Genomic DNA, 16,266 nt, shown 5'->3' with positions numbered 1-16,266 from the left:
CACATCTGTCCATGCATCTGACTTTTTCTCAGAACTACAGTAATTTTCTGACCCTTTAACAAAGAGCAGGTTCTCGCTGGCAGGACCCTGACCATATGTGGGTTGCTGCTTGGTAGTCCTCTATTTTGTTTTCTTTCTGGCAAAGAAAGAATATCATCAAATATGCAGTGCAGGTGTATTTGAATCCTGCTTTAAATAAGCAAAGCTTTGTGCTGCTATACACCTGTTTTGAATGCTCCCTTACCTTGAGATGCAGAGAAAGTTTGGGACACACCAAGTCAAGCTCAAAGAGCGAGCAAAGGGCCAACTGGTCAAGTTCTTTGTGTTGCCTCTGGATGCCTCGTGTCACCTCAGGTCTTCTGTTAAAAGTTGCACGCCACAAAGATTACGACTGACTGGCGACTGCATGCACATACAATCTGCATGTGCATCTGATCGGAGGAAACAAGGAGGCTGTCACATCCTAAGACACTTCTTAAAGACCATTTTGAGGGTCTTGTTGTATACACTTGGAATACAAATAGAGAATAAGTCAGATAAGAAGGTGCAGCTGGCACTGTACAGCTTTGTTTTGCACTGGCCTTGTCAGTCTATGGTCCTTTGCTTGTGGAAGAAAGAAAAAAAGGCAGACATCTCATGGGTAATATCAGTTTGTTGACAGGCTGAACAGCCAGTCAGTTGGCTCTCTCACCGTTGGAGATTCAACGTTATTAATCAGCCAAATGTGCCCGATGGCCAACTGTCTGCTTGTTGGTAGCAAAGATATACATGTAAAGTAGTGTCAATGAGGAGCCCAGCATAAATGCCACGGCTTTCAACAGTGGTTGAAAAGGGAAGTCAGTCTGCTGTACCATGTTTGTACGCACCTGTACATGCTCACGTCAACTTGCTGGCTGGTGGGTATTGTCAAAACGTTCTACATACAAACTGTAACCAAGGGAAACACAAACACCTAAGACATACCTCAGGATAGACGCTATAAACTGCTCTTATCTGGTGTCAAAGTACAGTTTAATTAGCTGCCTGATAATCTCTCCTCGTCTGCACACGCAAACAAACAAAAACATACAAACCTCTTTGTATTGATGAGTAATAATGACGCTATTAGGTGTGGAGGAACTAACAAAGATAGATAAGCTTCCTATTTGGTCACTTGAGGTAGAAGGTTACTAAGTATTTTACCTACTCTATTGTGTGGAATGATTCAAAATCATGTCACCAAGGCATCCCAACTGCATTGTGGTCACATCAGATAGAGGTGCTGCTCTGATTGGAGATAACAGTGTTTTGGGTGGGAAGATGTAGCCCGCAGCTACACATTCCTCCACTGTTTGTCTGGTTGATCATCTTGCTTGATACAGAAGAACTCATAAACACACCCTTTCTCTGATTCATTCAAACCATTATTCACCAAGGTCTGAGAGTCAACCCGCTCTTCAGCATGTGTTATATATCCTATCTGGCACGGAAGTCAGCTTAAGGCCGGGACACACCAGCCAGCCAGACGGCCAACCGTCGACAGAAAAGCCAGTCGAGATGATCAGTCGGGTCCCCGAGGTCCATAAAACTGCCTCGGGACCCACTGAGGCGACACCGACTTGAGAAACGTAATACGTCTCCATAGCAGCAGGCGGCGCTACTCTGTATTGTTGCCCAAGAAATGAAAACCGGCAGCTGATTGGACGAACGCGTCACATGGGTTTGTTTTCTCTGGAAATTCAAAGCCAGACTGTCATGGCGGCTCGTTCGGAATACGATCTCATATTGTACTAAAATAGTTCACTGAAACATGTTTCTGAAAGCATTTGAAGCGAGAAATAGGCCATGCAGTTGCTGAATCTGTCTTCATTTCAGCTCAACAAAGGTCAGTTTAAAAGATTTTCATTAGATTTTGAGAGACTCTAGTCACGCTCATTCCGCTCGCCATTTCCGGGTGAGTCCCGACTGCCCTGTCTCCGACTGAACACGTCAGGTCGGCCGAAATGAACGCCGACAGCCCCTCAGACGGACGACGGCACGGGACACACCGAACAGATTCGAGTCACTGACTTCGCCAGACTGTCCAACGGCCGATTATCGGCCCTGTGTGTCCCGGCCTTTAGGCTCATACCAAGTCTCAGACTCATTTTTCTACACAGTTACAAATCTCCACCTTCTTCTTTTCTTTCCTTCTTCCAGACATCCCCCTGTCCTTTACTATACCGTCCCCACTCCTGTTCCCTGCTAATTGTCCTCTTCCTCAAGCTGTCAGGAAGTATTATTGCCTAATGTTCTCACACAGCCAAAATACAGCAGGAGACCATTTTCTCCCCTCCGCCTCGTTCCCCCTCTCCACCCTATGAAAACTATCAAAGAGGGGCGCAGGCTGTGAGTGGCAGAGCGTGCTGTGGAGGAAATGGGGATTTATGTAGCAGTTAGGGGACGGCCTCTAATGTTATAGCTTCGTGTCTGTCCTCATACTGCACAGTCACTACGGACCGGAGCTGAATACACACACACGCACGCAGGGCGGCTTTATAAGAAAGAGCGGGGCCGAAGGAGATAAAAACAAGGTTTATTGAGTAAGAGAAAAAAAAGGGTTTATGTTTTCCAAGCGGTGAAGGATTTTAAACTCCTATCCATCAGCTCTCCTGTCTCTTTTTGGGAGGTATAAAGGGTTGAGTCAGACACACACACACACAGTGGCTGGGGTGGAGCTGAAACATGAAACACTAGTCTTCTCTGCCACTAATTATAGTGTGTGTGTGTGTGTGTGTGTGTGTGTGTGTGTGTGTGTGTGTGTGTGTGTGTGTGTGTGTGTGTGTGTGTGTGTGTGTGTGTGTGTGTGTGTGTGTGCGTGTGTGTGCGCGTGTGTGTGTGTGTGTGTGTGTGCGTGTGTGAGGTAGAGAAGTGGGTTGTGAACTTGGTGTGTTTATACCAAGCTAAAAATACAAGATATGTTTAACTCACGTCTCACACACACACAGACCCCAACAAACCTAGGGTATATTTGTCTCTGTGTTTCTGACTGTGTTAGCTAAGCTGTAAGTGTGTGTGTGTGTGTGTGCGTGTGTGCGTGCGTGTGCGTGTGTGCGTTGAGGTAGAGAAGTGGGTTGTGAACTTGGTGTGTTTATACCAAGCTAAAAATACAAGATATGTTTAACTCACGTCTGCACACACACACAGACCCCAACAAACCTAGGGTATATTTGTCTCTGTGTTTCTGACTGTGTTAGCTAAGCTGTGTGTGTGTGTGTGTGTGTGTGTGTGTGTGTGTGTGTGTGTGTGTGTGTGTGTGTGTGTGTGTGTGTGTGTGTGTGTGTGTGTGTGTGTGTGTGTGTGTGTGTGTGTGCGTGCGTGCGTGCGAGACACAGAGAGAGGCAGAAAGAGAGGGACTTTGTGCCAGGTCATGCAGAGAGCTTCATCTGTTGCTGTAGAGAACAGAACACTTTTATCTCCTCACATACTCATAACACAAGAATAATCATTCCAGGGCTGCAGCTAATGACTAGTTTCTTGATCAGTTAGTCGCTAAGTCTGTGAAATGTCAGAAAATAGTTTTTTTTTTTCAATTAGTTTCAATTTCCTTAAGCCTGAGATGACATCTTCATAGTGCTTTGTCCAAAATACAAACAATGAACTATTACATAACAACAAAGGCAGGAAATTATCACTTATCTTTGACTAATTTGCCAACAAGGTTCTTGATTATTTAATGATTTTGGTCTGTAACTTGTCAGAAAATAGAAAAACATCTAAATATTTTACAATCACAATATTTTATTAAGTCGAACCAACAGTTCAAAGCCAAAAAATATTCTGTTTAAAATGATATGTTAACAAATAAAAGCAGCAAATCTTGTATTTATATATATTATATTAATATATTTGAGAGCTGGAATAATTATAGAGAATGTTTGCTTTTTTATAAAAAGAATTTATTTAAAAAAATGTTGATCAACTAATTGAATAATGGACTAATCATATAAACTAGAGTGTAATCGATATATCACTTCAGCTCCAGACTAAAGTTATTTTTTTCCACATTCCCTTTTTGTTTTCCCCAATATTCAAGACAACAAGAAGCATGTAAAAACACAATGTCTGCTACTTATTATTCACTACTCCTGCTTCATAATGAGCTTTGTCATTGCAAAAGTGTAATTGGTGGTCAGTTAGTCATTTACTCATTTGTTGTGATGCATTAAAAATATGAAACAAATATTAATGAAAGCCTGGTGGTCACAGCATGCTCAGTCTACCCGACTGTAGACATACAGTCCTCATTAAAACAACCTCTGGTGGCTGACTGAGCACACACACACACACACACACACACAAATGCACTCCCTGGCCTTCCACATCAGTTCCTCCCTGTCAGAGCGAGCTCATTACCGCCAGATTCTGGCCCTCACACTGAGCCAACCTGCTTTGCTATGCAATGTTTTTACACTGGCACAAAATGTCAGCTCGCTAAAAGCATCTGTGCTCCCGTTCTCCCTGCTGAGAAGGAGAGCGAGGCAGAAAAAAAAGAGAGGCAAGGAGGAGGAAGATGGAGAAACGTGGTGAAAAGAAAGCAAATGTAGTTACACTGAAAGGCCGGAGAGAAAGGACGGAGGGAGGGATGACAAGGAGGCTAAAAAGAAGAGAGGGCAAGCTGTTTGTCAGAGAAAGGGAGGAGGCGTCACAGCATGACTGAGAATCGTGTGTTTTTTTTTTCCTTGAGCTGTACAGAGTGTTACGAGGAATTTACCACCTACAGTATCATTTCCAACTCTCTCTGTATCCCACTAATAGCGGAGTGATCCACCATGTTATCGACTGTGTTATCAGTGACTTATGATTAGGCATTCATTATTTCTGTTTGCCACTATAAATATGCCCACGCAGCAGAGTTAAACACACAGCGTCCCACATGAGTGGTGTTTTGATATGCAGGGTGAGAGGAGGAAAACGAGGATGAGATGAGCCGCTCCAGTGCTCGGTGTACACTACAGCACACCCTCACAGCAAGAGTGACTCACACAACTGCTCTGTGCAGGAATAAATTACATATGCTGTCAAAGTTTGGCATTAGAATCAGCCTCCAGCTATATTTTAGCCGAAAGACACTTGTCTTTTAGTTTATAGATTTACACCACCCAGACAAACGCACTCCTAATGGTGCCAGTGTGTGGGAGGCTAAACTACTGTTTGTCTCCAGTTAATAATCTTTGTTTTGAATCTTCTTTGTGCCACTTACATCATAAAATAAAATGTTATGCTATTTGAGATGGCTAATACTCATATCATCTTTTCATCAGGAGCTACACACTATACAGTCAGGGTCGTGTCAGAGATTTTCTTTTCTAGCCTGAATAAAGAGGTTCTGTCTTGGTCTTCACCTGTTCTGTGACTCAGATTGTAACCTTGACAACCGTGTGAAGGTCAGCGGCGGGGGTGTCAACGCAATGACTGCTGCCATGGTGATAGAGGAGAGAAAAGGGGTTGCTGCGGCTTCTTTTATCAAGGCATGGCAAAAGTTTGTTTTGCTCCTGTGTATGTGTGAAAGTGTGCACCTGCCTTAGTGCATCAAAAAGACAAGTCAGTACTATGCATCTGTATTCAAAAGGGTGAGGCATCAGGCTTTAATGCATCTAAAGATCTTAAGGATTGCCGGTTTTGGTAAGCTACAAGTAAGGTGTGGACGGGGGAGGGGGGGGGGGGTTAGACAATGTTGGATGATCCAAAAAAGCACTTTTTCTGACGCGTTCTAACATCTTAAGAGAAACTCAGTTTATACTTGGAAACACATTTAAGAATCTCCTTATTAGGTTACTGAAATCAGCAGGTTGATTCACATGTGATTCTGCTGTGTCGTCCAACAGAACTCCACTTTAAGTCACCAGATTTTTGACTTGCCTTGAGATCTTAATTTTCTTCAAGCACTTGCCGATGACTAGAGGGCGTCTAATGGCTAATGTATAAGCAAACACATACTGAAACGTAACATATCCAGCAGAAAGACAGCAACATATACACATTGAGAGAAAATTCAGGATCCCTTGACTTGCTATATGTATGACTCCCTTCACCAGCCACTTTTTTTAATCTCCCTGCTATTTCTCGCTTGGCTTCACTGTTTTTCCCCTACTTACTGTATGACTGTAAACTCAGCATAAGCTTTTACGAGGCACAATTAGTAGCTTTCACAGTAAGAAAAACAAGTTCATCACTGGCCAATGTCATGCACAGATAATTATATCCAAGGTTAGCGTCACGGGATGGGCACTGTTCCAGTTTGCCCCAGATGGGCACCACGCAGAAGGCCAAACCCGAGCCAGTGATGTTCAGCAGAGAGATCACAGCAGAGAGCTCATCGATCCACTTCCAAGTCATTAAACCCAAGAGTGGTCTTATTGGGAAAAGCAGCGTCACCCAACAGAGATCAATATCGGATAGAGAGATCTGGCCTGAGGGGAGGGATGAGATAACAGGAGGTGTGTGTAGCTAGCTACTTTGCCAAAAAAAAAGATGAAAAGGAAAGCTGAAATAGATGTATGATTTAATTGCATCAGGATGCCACGCTCCCCACATTCTTGTGCAAAGCTGTTCCACCACTTTCACAGGAGTGTTGACAGCGTAAGAAAATAAATGCTGAGGCCCCTGGGTAGCTCACCTGGTAGAGCGCACGCCCATATATAGAGGTTTACTCCACGACGCAGCAGCCACGGGTTCCACTTTTCGACAATTTATGACTTTTTAAAAACTTTTCGGACATACTATACTGTGACTTTATACATATACATATATATTTGACTTCTTTATTTAGATTTTTAGACCTAAAAATTCATTGCCCTTAAAAAGGTTTGAACACAGGGCGCTCAGTTGGTAGAGCAGGTGCCCATATATAGAGGTTTACTCCACGGCGCAGCGGCCACGGGTTCCACTTCGCTCTGCGGCCCTTTGCTGCATGTCATTCCCCCTCTCTCTCTCTCTCTCTCTCTCTCTCTCTCTCTCTTTCTCTCTCTCCCCTTTCATGTCTTCAGCTGTCCCATATGAATAGAGGCCTAAAATGCCCCCCACAAAAATATCTTTAAAAATGAACAATGAAAGGTGGATTAGTGCTGAAATGATCAGCTGGTTTACCAGTTAGTCTTGGTTGTAATTTAAGGCTATATCAATAAAATTGACTTGACTTGACTAAATGATCAATCAGTTAATTGCAAATAATAATATTATGCGATGGTGCCCCAATGCAAAAATCACAATAAGCAGGACACCTGTTTACATCTCATTGAGATCAAAAAGAAAAGACAAATCAGAAAACAAAGAGAGGGATTTATAACAGTAATGCAAAGGGGCCAGGATAGAGGAATGAATGAAGAGATTGAGAAGGAAAAGATTATCTGAGTAGGTTGGCCTGTGTGTGGATTATAAACCGGCCATCTGCCACTATGGGATTATAATCCTACAAAGAGGCAAACAGAGAATGAGGGGAAGATGTACATGCAAAACCCATGTACTATGTATACCTTTACACAGTGAGGCAAAGATAAAAACAAACTCACACATCAGTGAGCGACGCATCATTGCCCACATAAAAGTGTTGAAACTGGCTAAATGTTCAATTAAATTGAGAATAAGCAGCCATAACAATCTGACCTGACATCAAATGCCAGATTTTGGTACTTGACATTTTCTAACACTTTGATCCCTGACTCTGTTGAAGTTTGAGCATTGCAGCATCCTATCTTTAATTCATGCAGCTCATATAGGGATTGAGCCAGAGGTAAAGGAAAAAAGTCACTCCTCTGCCCTTCTCTTCCTCTCTCTCTGTGTCTCTCTGCCTGGCATGACTCCATATGAACCAGCAGAATGACATTCCGACCCTGACCCACGCCAACCTCTCCCTCCCTCCCTCTTCCACCATCCCCTTTTCCACTGGCCGAGTCTGCATACACTCAGACCAACAGCTCCTCCCCCTTTCCAGTCCGAACCAGAGAGAGAGAAAGGCGACCGGGAGTGTACTCTGCTTCTCACTGCTCCTCTCCCTCCCTCTTTTTCTCTCTCTCTCTCCCGTTCTCACACCCCTCCTCCAGTCTCTCCCTCCCCTCCCTCTTTCAGCTTTGGGGAAGCAGCGATCAGACCCTGTCCTTCTCTCTTAGCAAACAGACAGACCAGAAAACAATCAGAACACAGAGATAGAAAAGCATAGCAGAGGGTGAAAACTGAACTGAAGGAGAGGCAAGCAGCAGAATTGATCTTTTTGATCGAGGCCTGAGTGGGATCCTCTCCTCCTCCCTCCTCTCCGCCGGAATACTACTGCAGGGCTGGGAATCTTATCCCAGTCCCGCTCCTGTTCTCCCAGCTCAGCCAACTCTGCTTTAGGATGCTGTGAAGGATGGTCCACCAGGAAAACTGTTCTTACCAGGTAGTTCTCAGAGCAACATGACACATCACATTAGTTTCATTTAATTGCCAATTTCTTTGCCACTTCGACAGACACAGACACAAGCTGAGGTCCATTTTGTTGTTGTTAGCTGATTGTACAAATATCATGTTTTATCTCCTCAGTTCAGTTTATTGTAAATCCTTGAATCTCACGTTGAAAGTAGGACATTGCTGTTGCTGATGTGTAGGAGTATTTCTCTGTCTTTTGTGGTTACGTGATTGTGTTGTGAATCTGATGGCTGGCTGGTTGCTAAGAGAGCACTTGACTCAAGGGAATAATGTCTTACCTCCCCTTCACATCCTCATCATCCAGCCTCATCAATTCATGTCAAGGAGGCATGAGGTACGCATGTAACTGCAAGTTTATCGTGTCATGACTGAACTCTGTGTGTGTGCAAATGTATTCTGTGCTGTTAGTTTCATGTAGGAGAGTGTATGGTGCACACAACAAAGTGAAAAGGAGAATTTAAATGTGAATACTTGCTTGGGGGGTTGTGTATATGTGTGTGTGCATGTTTATTAGTGGGTCTGAGACATGTGACAGCAGTGTCCCACTTTATCTAACCAGGAATTGGGAGGAGTGAAGGAGTTATGATTAAAGGAAAGCAAGTGCATCACATCTGCTTCTCTATAACCAGCTCTGCTTGGGAAGAAAGTCTGCAATGCAGTGGAGATGGAAAGTGGGAACAAGCAGAGAGGTAGATGAAAGGCAAAAGAGATGAGCTGAATATGCTGGGGGTGTGGGGGTTGGGGGGGGGGGGTTGAGGGGGAAAGATGGAGGTTCTTTGATGGGGAGAAGCAAGTGTAGAAGCAGGTAGCGATGCATGAAAAACTCCAGAGGAAGTGATGATCAGAAAACATGAGGGTCTTGTGAGATGTATGGGTCTTGTGGGGGCACAGAGTGTTTTATGTGAATCAACATGAAAACTTGAGAGTCAAAACTCTGTCCTACAACATTTCTTTTGGGTTTAAATAGAGAAGCATTTTGGTGTATGCACTGAAAAAAAATGTGATTGATCCATTTTACACATACAAGACATAGATTCTAGTATGCACTGCTGTTTTTTGTGTAGTCTTTGCAGTTCTAGCTTAGCTGAAGGGGTTTGAGCAGGGTGCTAACAAGTGTAAGGGCTCACCTCTCTGCCGTTATCAACATTTACAAAAGCTCATCTCTTGTCAGCTCCGTGTGCATGCCTGCCTTTAGGATTTTTGCTGTTAAAAAAAACCCTCAAAAAGACTCATCTGACAAAACATTTTAATCTTGGTGCAAGTTCTACATATTTGTATTTGCTTGTCAGGAGAGTAGATTTGTGCTTGTGAGGATGCAGTTGTGTAACAGGATAATGATTTCCTGCCATGATTTGTGGCAGATAAAAGCTAGATGGAGCAACAGAAGGATGGAAAGATGGAAGGAAGGAGCAGCAGATAACCTGAGAAAAGTGACGCCAAAAGGGCTAGTGGAGACAGCAGGTGAAAGGCAGAGATGAAACAGTATCAGAAAAAGTATTGATAATAAAGGCTGAGCAAAACGAAGGGAAAAGTGGGTAGAAAGAGAGAAATGATAATGGCGCATGTCTTTCTGAGGCAACTGAGATGATGATACAGGATAGGGAGGATGGAAAAAATGATTGACATCAGTTAAATACAAGGAATGAAAATTTAGGGAGGTGTTGAAAAGAAGTTTACTGACTACGGAGGGAGAGAAAGTGAAGGGAGATGGCTTTAATGCAAGGGCTGTATTAGAAAAGAGAGATGGAGCAAATGAGATAAAGAATGAGAGTGGTAAGCGGAACAGAGGGTTCAGGCTCTGATAACAGCGACTCTCTAGAGGCCCCTCAATTAGACCGGTAACCTGGCAACCAGCAGGCAGACAGCGCCCCTCACACACATAAAACACACACACACACACACACCCACACACACAGACATGGAGGGATGGAAAGAAGCAAAGCTCGATGGGGGAAAGAACAGAGGAATCATAGAGGAAAGTGAGGGGTTTAATGAAGGGATAAAATGGACAAGGAGTAAACAGATTAAGTGGAAAAAGAGGGCAGTAGGCAGGGTGTTGTCCCTGTATTTCTGTTTGTCTTGTGGTACAGTCCATGTCTTGGGGCCATGTCTGCTTTGGTTAACAGCATCATTGTTTTTCTCTGTTTTAATTAAGATGTGGTCCTCGTCTTTCTGTCTTTCGCTGATGCAAAGAGGAGAGGAAAGACAGAGAAGGGCAAGGAAAAGAAACATAGGAAGCATCTGTCCTTCCCTGTTTGCCCACCCCATAATGTTTGAGGCAAGCTCTCACTTATTGTCAGAAACCACTAGCCAATTAAGTCACAGGCTGACCCCGGGAGAACCAATAAAACCACCATTTGACCCATAGTCAACCAAAACCATCCGTCCATTTAAGCCATATCACTTTTAAACCACGAGGGCAAAAAGAGCAACACAAAAATCCCCTATATCCTGATTATGCTCTTCATTTTATGAAGTGCTTAAGTGAGCCAAAAGCACGCAGTTTGTTTACTAGACGCTGAGGTCTCAATATGTCATCCTGTTGTCAGTTTCTCATTTAAATCTTGCGGTGCTGTATTGCTGTCAGCAGCAGAACCAGCAGGGTGAAGGGTTGATGGCGAGATTTATCGGCTTGGCCACAGCGTGTCATCCCGGCCCGTAGGAATACTGTCAGCTTGCCAAGGCCTCAGGAACTCTGATTGAACGTTGAAATCCTGTCACATCTCTGTATTTGTGCGTATGTGCGTGAGGGTTTATGTGTATTTATGTTATGCATATGCGTATATAAGCTCGTGCAGTTTGTCATGCTTGACTGGAGAGAGGTGAAGGAGAGCTCTGGTGTCTGTGAAACAGTACACGAGGTGTGGTCGGGTGAATTATAAATGAGGACTAGCAGTACAGGAGATACCACTGATGACTCATGCTGGAATGACAAAATTGATCAATACAGCCGGATGATAAACCTAAAATTATGGAAATACTGACATTATAAATGAGTCTAGTTTGCCAGGAATTAGTTATGTAGGTCCACCTAAAACCCCAAATTGCTGTGCTTTGCTTGCTCGCTTTGCTGTGCAGCGAGCCGGTTTTTCATTTAAGACAGGACTATACTTTGTCCTAATATTATATACTATTTGCCAAAACTTCAGCCCCTCAAACACTGGCCTCTGTGTGAATTAGCGGACTTCCCGGTGGGCCGCCCCGTGCTCCTTTCGCAGCCCAATTTGTTTGGAACACAGAGCATCGCCATGGAGAAATTCTCACCACGTTGCTATGGCAGCAGCCCCCGTTCTTTTCTTCCTCTTTCCAAAATAAGATCAAATCAGAGTCTGTAGCACATTCCTTGCATAAGTGTCAGTACTTGTGATCCGGTGTTATAAAATCACACGAGCATAGACATCAAGGATACAGAAACCTATAAACAAACATGGAGTGGGGCTGATAAAAAGAGCCATCACAGGTTTAGGTGCATTCCTATCAAACAAATGCATACACACACACACGCGCACACACACACACACACACACAGCGCCATTGGCCTTGGATCCCAGGCTTACAGGAGGTGCCAGGAACCCTCTCTCCCACAGTCACCCTCTGTTCACTTGGAACAATAAGCCATTCTGTGTATGTCTTTCTCTTTCTCGCTGTCTCTCTCTCTCGCTTTCTTGCTCGCTCTCTCAGCTGACCCGACAGTCAAACACCAGAGGTGTGTGAGTGTGTGTGTGTATGTGTGTGTATGTGTATGTATGTGTGTGTGTGTGTGTGTGTGTGTGTGTGCGTGTGCGTGCGTGCGTGCATGTGTGTGTGTGCGCGCGCGCGCGCGTGTGTGTGTGTGTCAAATTTGTAGCTAAAAGTATTCCCAGTCTTTGGCCTTGAACTGTGAGTTAGTGTATGTGTGTTTGTAGATTCCCATTGCCAGTGTCCTGTGCATTGTTAACTCAGGTAACCCCTCCCTCTCCACCTTTTATCCCATTTGAATCAGCACTGACTTCACCTTCACTATGAAGTCAGCATCAGTAATGAGAATCAGCGGGGCAGACTCTGTCTGCCCCACCCTTCAGCTGCAAACAGGCCACCCTCACTCACAACCAACACTGGTTTAATTGGCGTATATGGAGTGTGTGTGTGTGTGTGTGTGTGTGTGTGTGTGTGTGTGTGTGTGTGTGTGTGTGTGTGTGTGTGTGTGTGTGTGTGTGTTTGGGGGGGGGGGGGTATTGTCCGCAGCAGCAGCCGCAGTCCAGTGTGGGTGGATGCAGGAGACAACCAGACAATTGGCTACTCTACCCATAATCCTTAGGGATCTACACTGAATCAAACCCACTTCCTATGTATGTGTGTGTGTGTGTGTGTGTGTGTGTGTGTGTGTGTGTGTGTGTGTGTGTGTGTGTGTGTGTGTGTGTGTGTGTGTGTGTGTGTGTGTGTGTGTTTGCGCGTGCATGCATGCGTGTTCAAATGCTCTTTGATGTTATCATGCAAATGCATTATTCTCCCAACTGTCTTCGTCTCTGATTTTTTTTTCTCCTCATGTTATTCTCATCTTCTCTCTCTCCAAAGAGTTTGTATGTGACTCATGTTCATCAGCATCAGTTGACGTTCTTTTCCTTCCCGTCTTTCTCCTCTCCTCTCTCTTGTATAGCCTGTTGTCCTTGGCTGGCTATTTTATTTCTTATCTGATATCCCTGTTTTCCCGTTACCTCTCTGCCTCTGTAGTATGATTCATCCTCTGACTCGGTCTGCAGGTGGAGGATTAATGCTTCAAAGAAAGACACAGAATCCATCTTCTAACAAAATTTCCTTCTGCTTAAGGTCGGGGTTAAAGTTTTGTGAATTTCGCCAAGGCTTATGCGAGTGCTATTGTTTCAGTTTAGTAAAGTTATATTTCCAGGCATAGTGCATTTTTCATTCCAACCGTGCGGCAAGCTGTATGTGTGTGCGCATTGACTAAATATAGCCTTTAACTGAGGATAATAGGGATAAATCTGCAAAGCTAGTTGTTTGAAATTTCTCAATATTGGTGCCAATATAATACCTGTGTTTTAGTACCAATACCAGAACAACACTTTCTGAATACCTTACATTTAGTAATCCAAAAATAAATTTTATAACTTTTCTTTTTCATTTATCTAAATAAAACCAACTTCTGAAATGCACCAGTGTCTAATTTTGTCTTAACACAAACTGGCAGAATTGCCTAAATAAAATACTCAATCAAGAAAAATAACCATTGTTAAATTATAATCATCATCCTCATCATCACCAATCCTACACTAACGGGCATACCATTTAATCATCACAGAGTAAAAACATGACCCCCTGTTTTGGTGCTTAGGAATTCTGAGTTTATTTCCACTTGAACATTGTAATGTTTTTGTTTTTTTTTCTCCATTTTTGTGTGTGACCAGTTGAAGGTTTGTGTGAACTCATATTCCCCTGCAGCGCGATCTCGCAGCCATATGTGGACATAATTTTCTGTCTGGGCGGCTATGACAAATATATGAGTCACGGGTCGATAACGTCTTGCTTAGATGAGATCATTACACACCGTGGAGAGCTCAGATTGAAAATGTAAGTCACTGGTACAAGGCACACGCAATCTCTGTGTATCTGAGTGAGTTACTTTGTGTGCACATGTGTGTTTGTGTGCCAGACTAATGGTCCATTGTGCTCTGTCAGGGTTTATTTAGCTCGCCGGGGGTGTGGGGCCGCTGGCTTTGGAGTCCAGACAGAGCACTATTTTTACCTTAGCAGGAAGGGAGCACAGTGCCTCCTCTTACATACACACACACACACACACACTTTCACAGTTCATTTCGCTTCAAATATGTAGGCTAATCTACATTTTAAGTTAATCTCTCATTCACAAACATACACAAAAAAAAAGTACCAAGGAACAGCGTTATGTAAACACAGCATACTACACAAACACACACACACACACATGTCATATCCACAACAAACACACACAATACACACAACACACTGTGGCTATCCCATGGCTGAGGTGTCCCTTTCCAAATTGGTTGCGAGCAGCTGTTGTCCTCCCGCACGTCAAGGGTTGGAAAACGGAAAAAAAAAGGGGGGTTCCTCGGGGGGGGTTTTTCTTTTTCTTTTTTTTTTCTGTTTTTTTTTTTTTTTTTTTTTTTTTTTTTTTCTCTTCTGACTGTGAGAGGCCGCCCTGACCAAAGGGTGGAAGGCGGGGAGGGTCTAAAGGGGCCTTACCTTTGACCATTGTGCTTTCACAGTCCTGTGGGAGAGTCAGAGGAGTGGAGTAGTCAGAAAGTGCAGGGAAGTGAAGGAAAAACAGTGTCACAACATGTAAGAGAAAGACGAGGAGAAGCCACCAGTGTAGGAGTAGATGTGTGTGTGTGTTTGTGTGTGTGTGTGTGTGTCAGTGTGTGTGTGTGTCAGTGTGTTGGACCATGGCAGGGGTGAGCTGGCTGGGAATATTTGTAAGATTTGTACTGACTGACTGGGCTCAACCTCAGGAGTCAGTCTGAACTAACCTACTGACTGTGGAGTAGAGAGGAAAAGACAGCAAGAAAGGAGGGAGGAAAGGATGAGGGAGGCGCTGGATAATATGGATGGATGTGGTGGAATGGATGATGTCATCAGGCAAACGTCCAGTCTCTACCTCAATGATGACTACAAAGAGGTAAAGGACCATGTTGTGTCTCATTCCATGCTTATAAGTCCAATTCATTGAAAGGCATGAATGCTGAGGGCTACTGGAAAAATCTGTGTGGTGACATTTTTTTGGTCACACATGTGATGTGACTGTGTTTACTTTGTTGGTTTGCTCTTCAACTATGTGAACACACACATATACAGTTACTTTTGTTTTGACATTTTAGACACACTTATTCTCTTTCTTGCTGAGTTAGATAAGAAGATTGACCACAATATGAAGCTACAGCTGCATATACTGAACAGGCAGATATGAGAGCAGTATCAATCTTCTCATCTAACTCTTGGCAAAAAAAGCGAATAAGTGTCTTTCTCGATATTACTTTTAAAAGGGTTTTGCTTGTTGTGTGTAGCTATGTGACACAGCCCAAAGACTGAGGCTGACATAATGCTTAAAGTTTGGGTATTAAAGTGCTTAGCTATTTTGGGCAAAGCTATGACATAATAGTGTGAGTAACCATGCTTTTATCCTTAAATCTGCTTTAGTCTTTGGGAGAGAAAAAAAAAACACATTTCTCCAGTGAATCTTTTCCCACAAATCCATAGTCTGGCCTTCTCGCAGAGAGAAAGCTCAAATGTCACTTGGAGATCCATTGTCCTGTCTAAACCCACTTCATGCTCCCCATCTCTCCTTCCTCCCTTTGTCATTCTCCCCCTTTTTCTTTTTATTTTATCCCACCATAACCCTCCCCCACCTCTTTTAACACCACACACACACTCATGTACAGCCTTCTACCACTTGCTGAGTTGTTCTCTTCCAATCTGAGTGACAGGAACAGCCTTGCACTGACCTGAGGCTGAACTGTATGAGGGGCCAGAGGTCAGGTCCCTTATCTGGGATGGAATGTTGCACTGCCTGGGCAGACAGGTCTCCGATAGCATGAAAAGAGAAGACGGACTCACACGCAGGATGTAGACTTTAAGCATGTGGAATAGTTGGACATATCCAACTTATAACTATACAACATATCCCTTTTTCCAGGCTTTACTCTAAACTAAGCTCACCTGCTGCTGTCTGTTGCTACATAGTTAGCATAAATGAGTGTGGTATAAATGTCTTGCTCAAGGCAAGAAAACAAATTTCTTGAAATGTCCAACTATACGTTTAAATAGAATATACTTTGACTTTAGACTATACATGTACTGTATAGTTTCAAAGAA

At 43.6% G+C, this 16,266-nt stretch overlaps 1 protein-coding gene across 5 annotated transcripts in view; it reads left to right on the top strand.

The window, feature by feature from the left end:
• Positions 1–16,266, top strand: part of schip1 (schwannomin interacting protein 1) — a 240,002-nt gene that overhangs the window by 205,003 nt on the left and 18,733 nt on the right. Inside the window, exon 1 of one of the 5 annotated variants that reach the window (XM_039824788.1) lies at positions 8,026–8,392. The exons of 3 other annotated variants lie outside the window; for them this stretch is intronic. In XM_039824788.1, the coding sequence (XP_039680722.1) occupies positions 8,363–8,392 (30 nt within the window). In that variant the 5' untranslated portion in view covers positions 8,026–8,362. Of the gene's footprint in view, positions 1–8,025; positions 8,393–14,652; positions 15,074–16,266 lie in introns of those variants that run through there. One more of the 5 variants, XM_039824769.1, reaches the window with a different exon arrangement.

Source organism: Perca fluviatilis, chromosome 2 (assembly GCF_010015445.1).
Source record: "Perca fluviatilis chromosome 2, GENO_Pfluv_1.0, whole genome shotgun sequence".
NCBI lineage: Eukaryota > Metazoa > Chordata > Actinopteri > Perciformes > Percidae > Perca > Perca fluviatilis.
The sequence above is the reverse complement of the archived record's forward strand: the minus strand, read 5'-3'. Positions and strand labels throughout refer to the sequence as shown.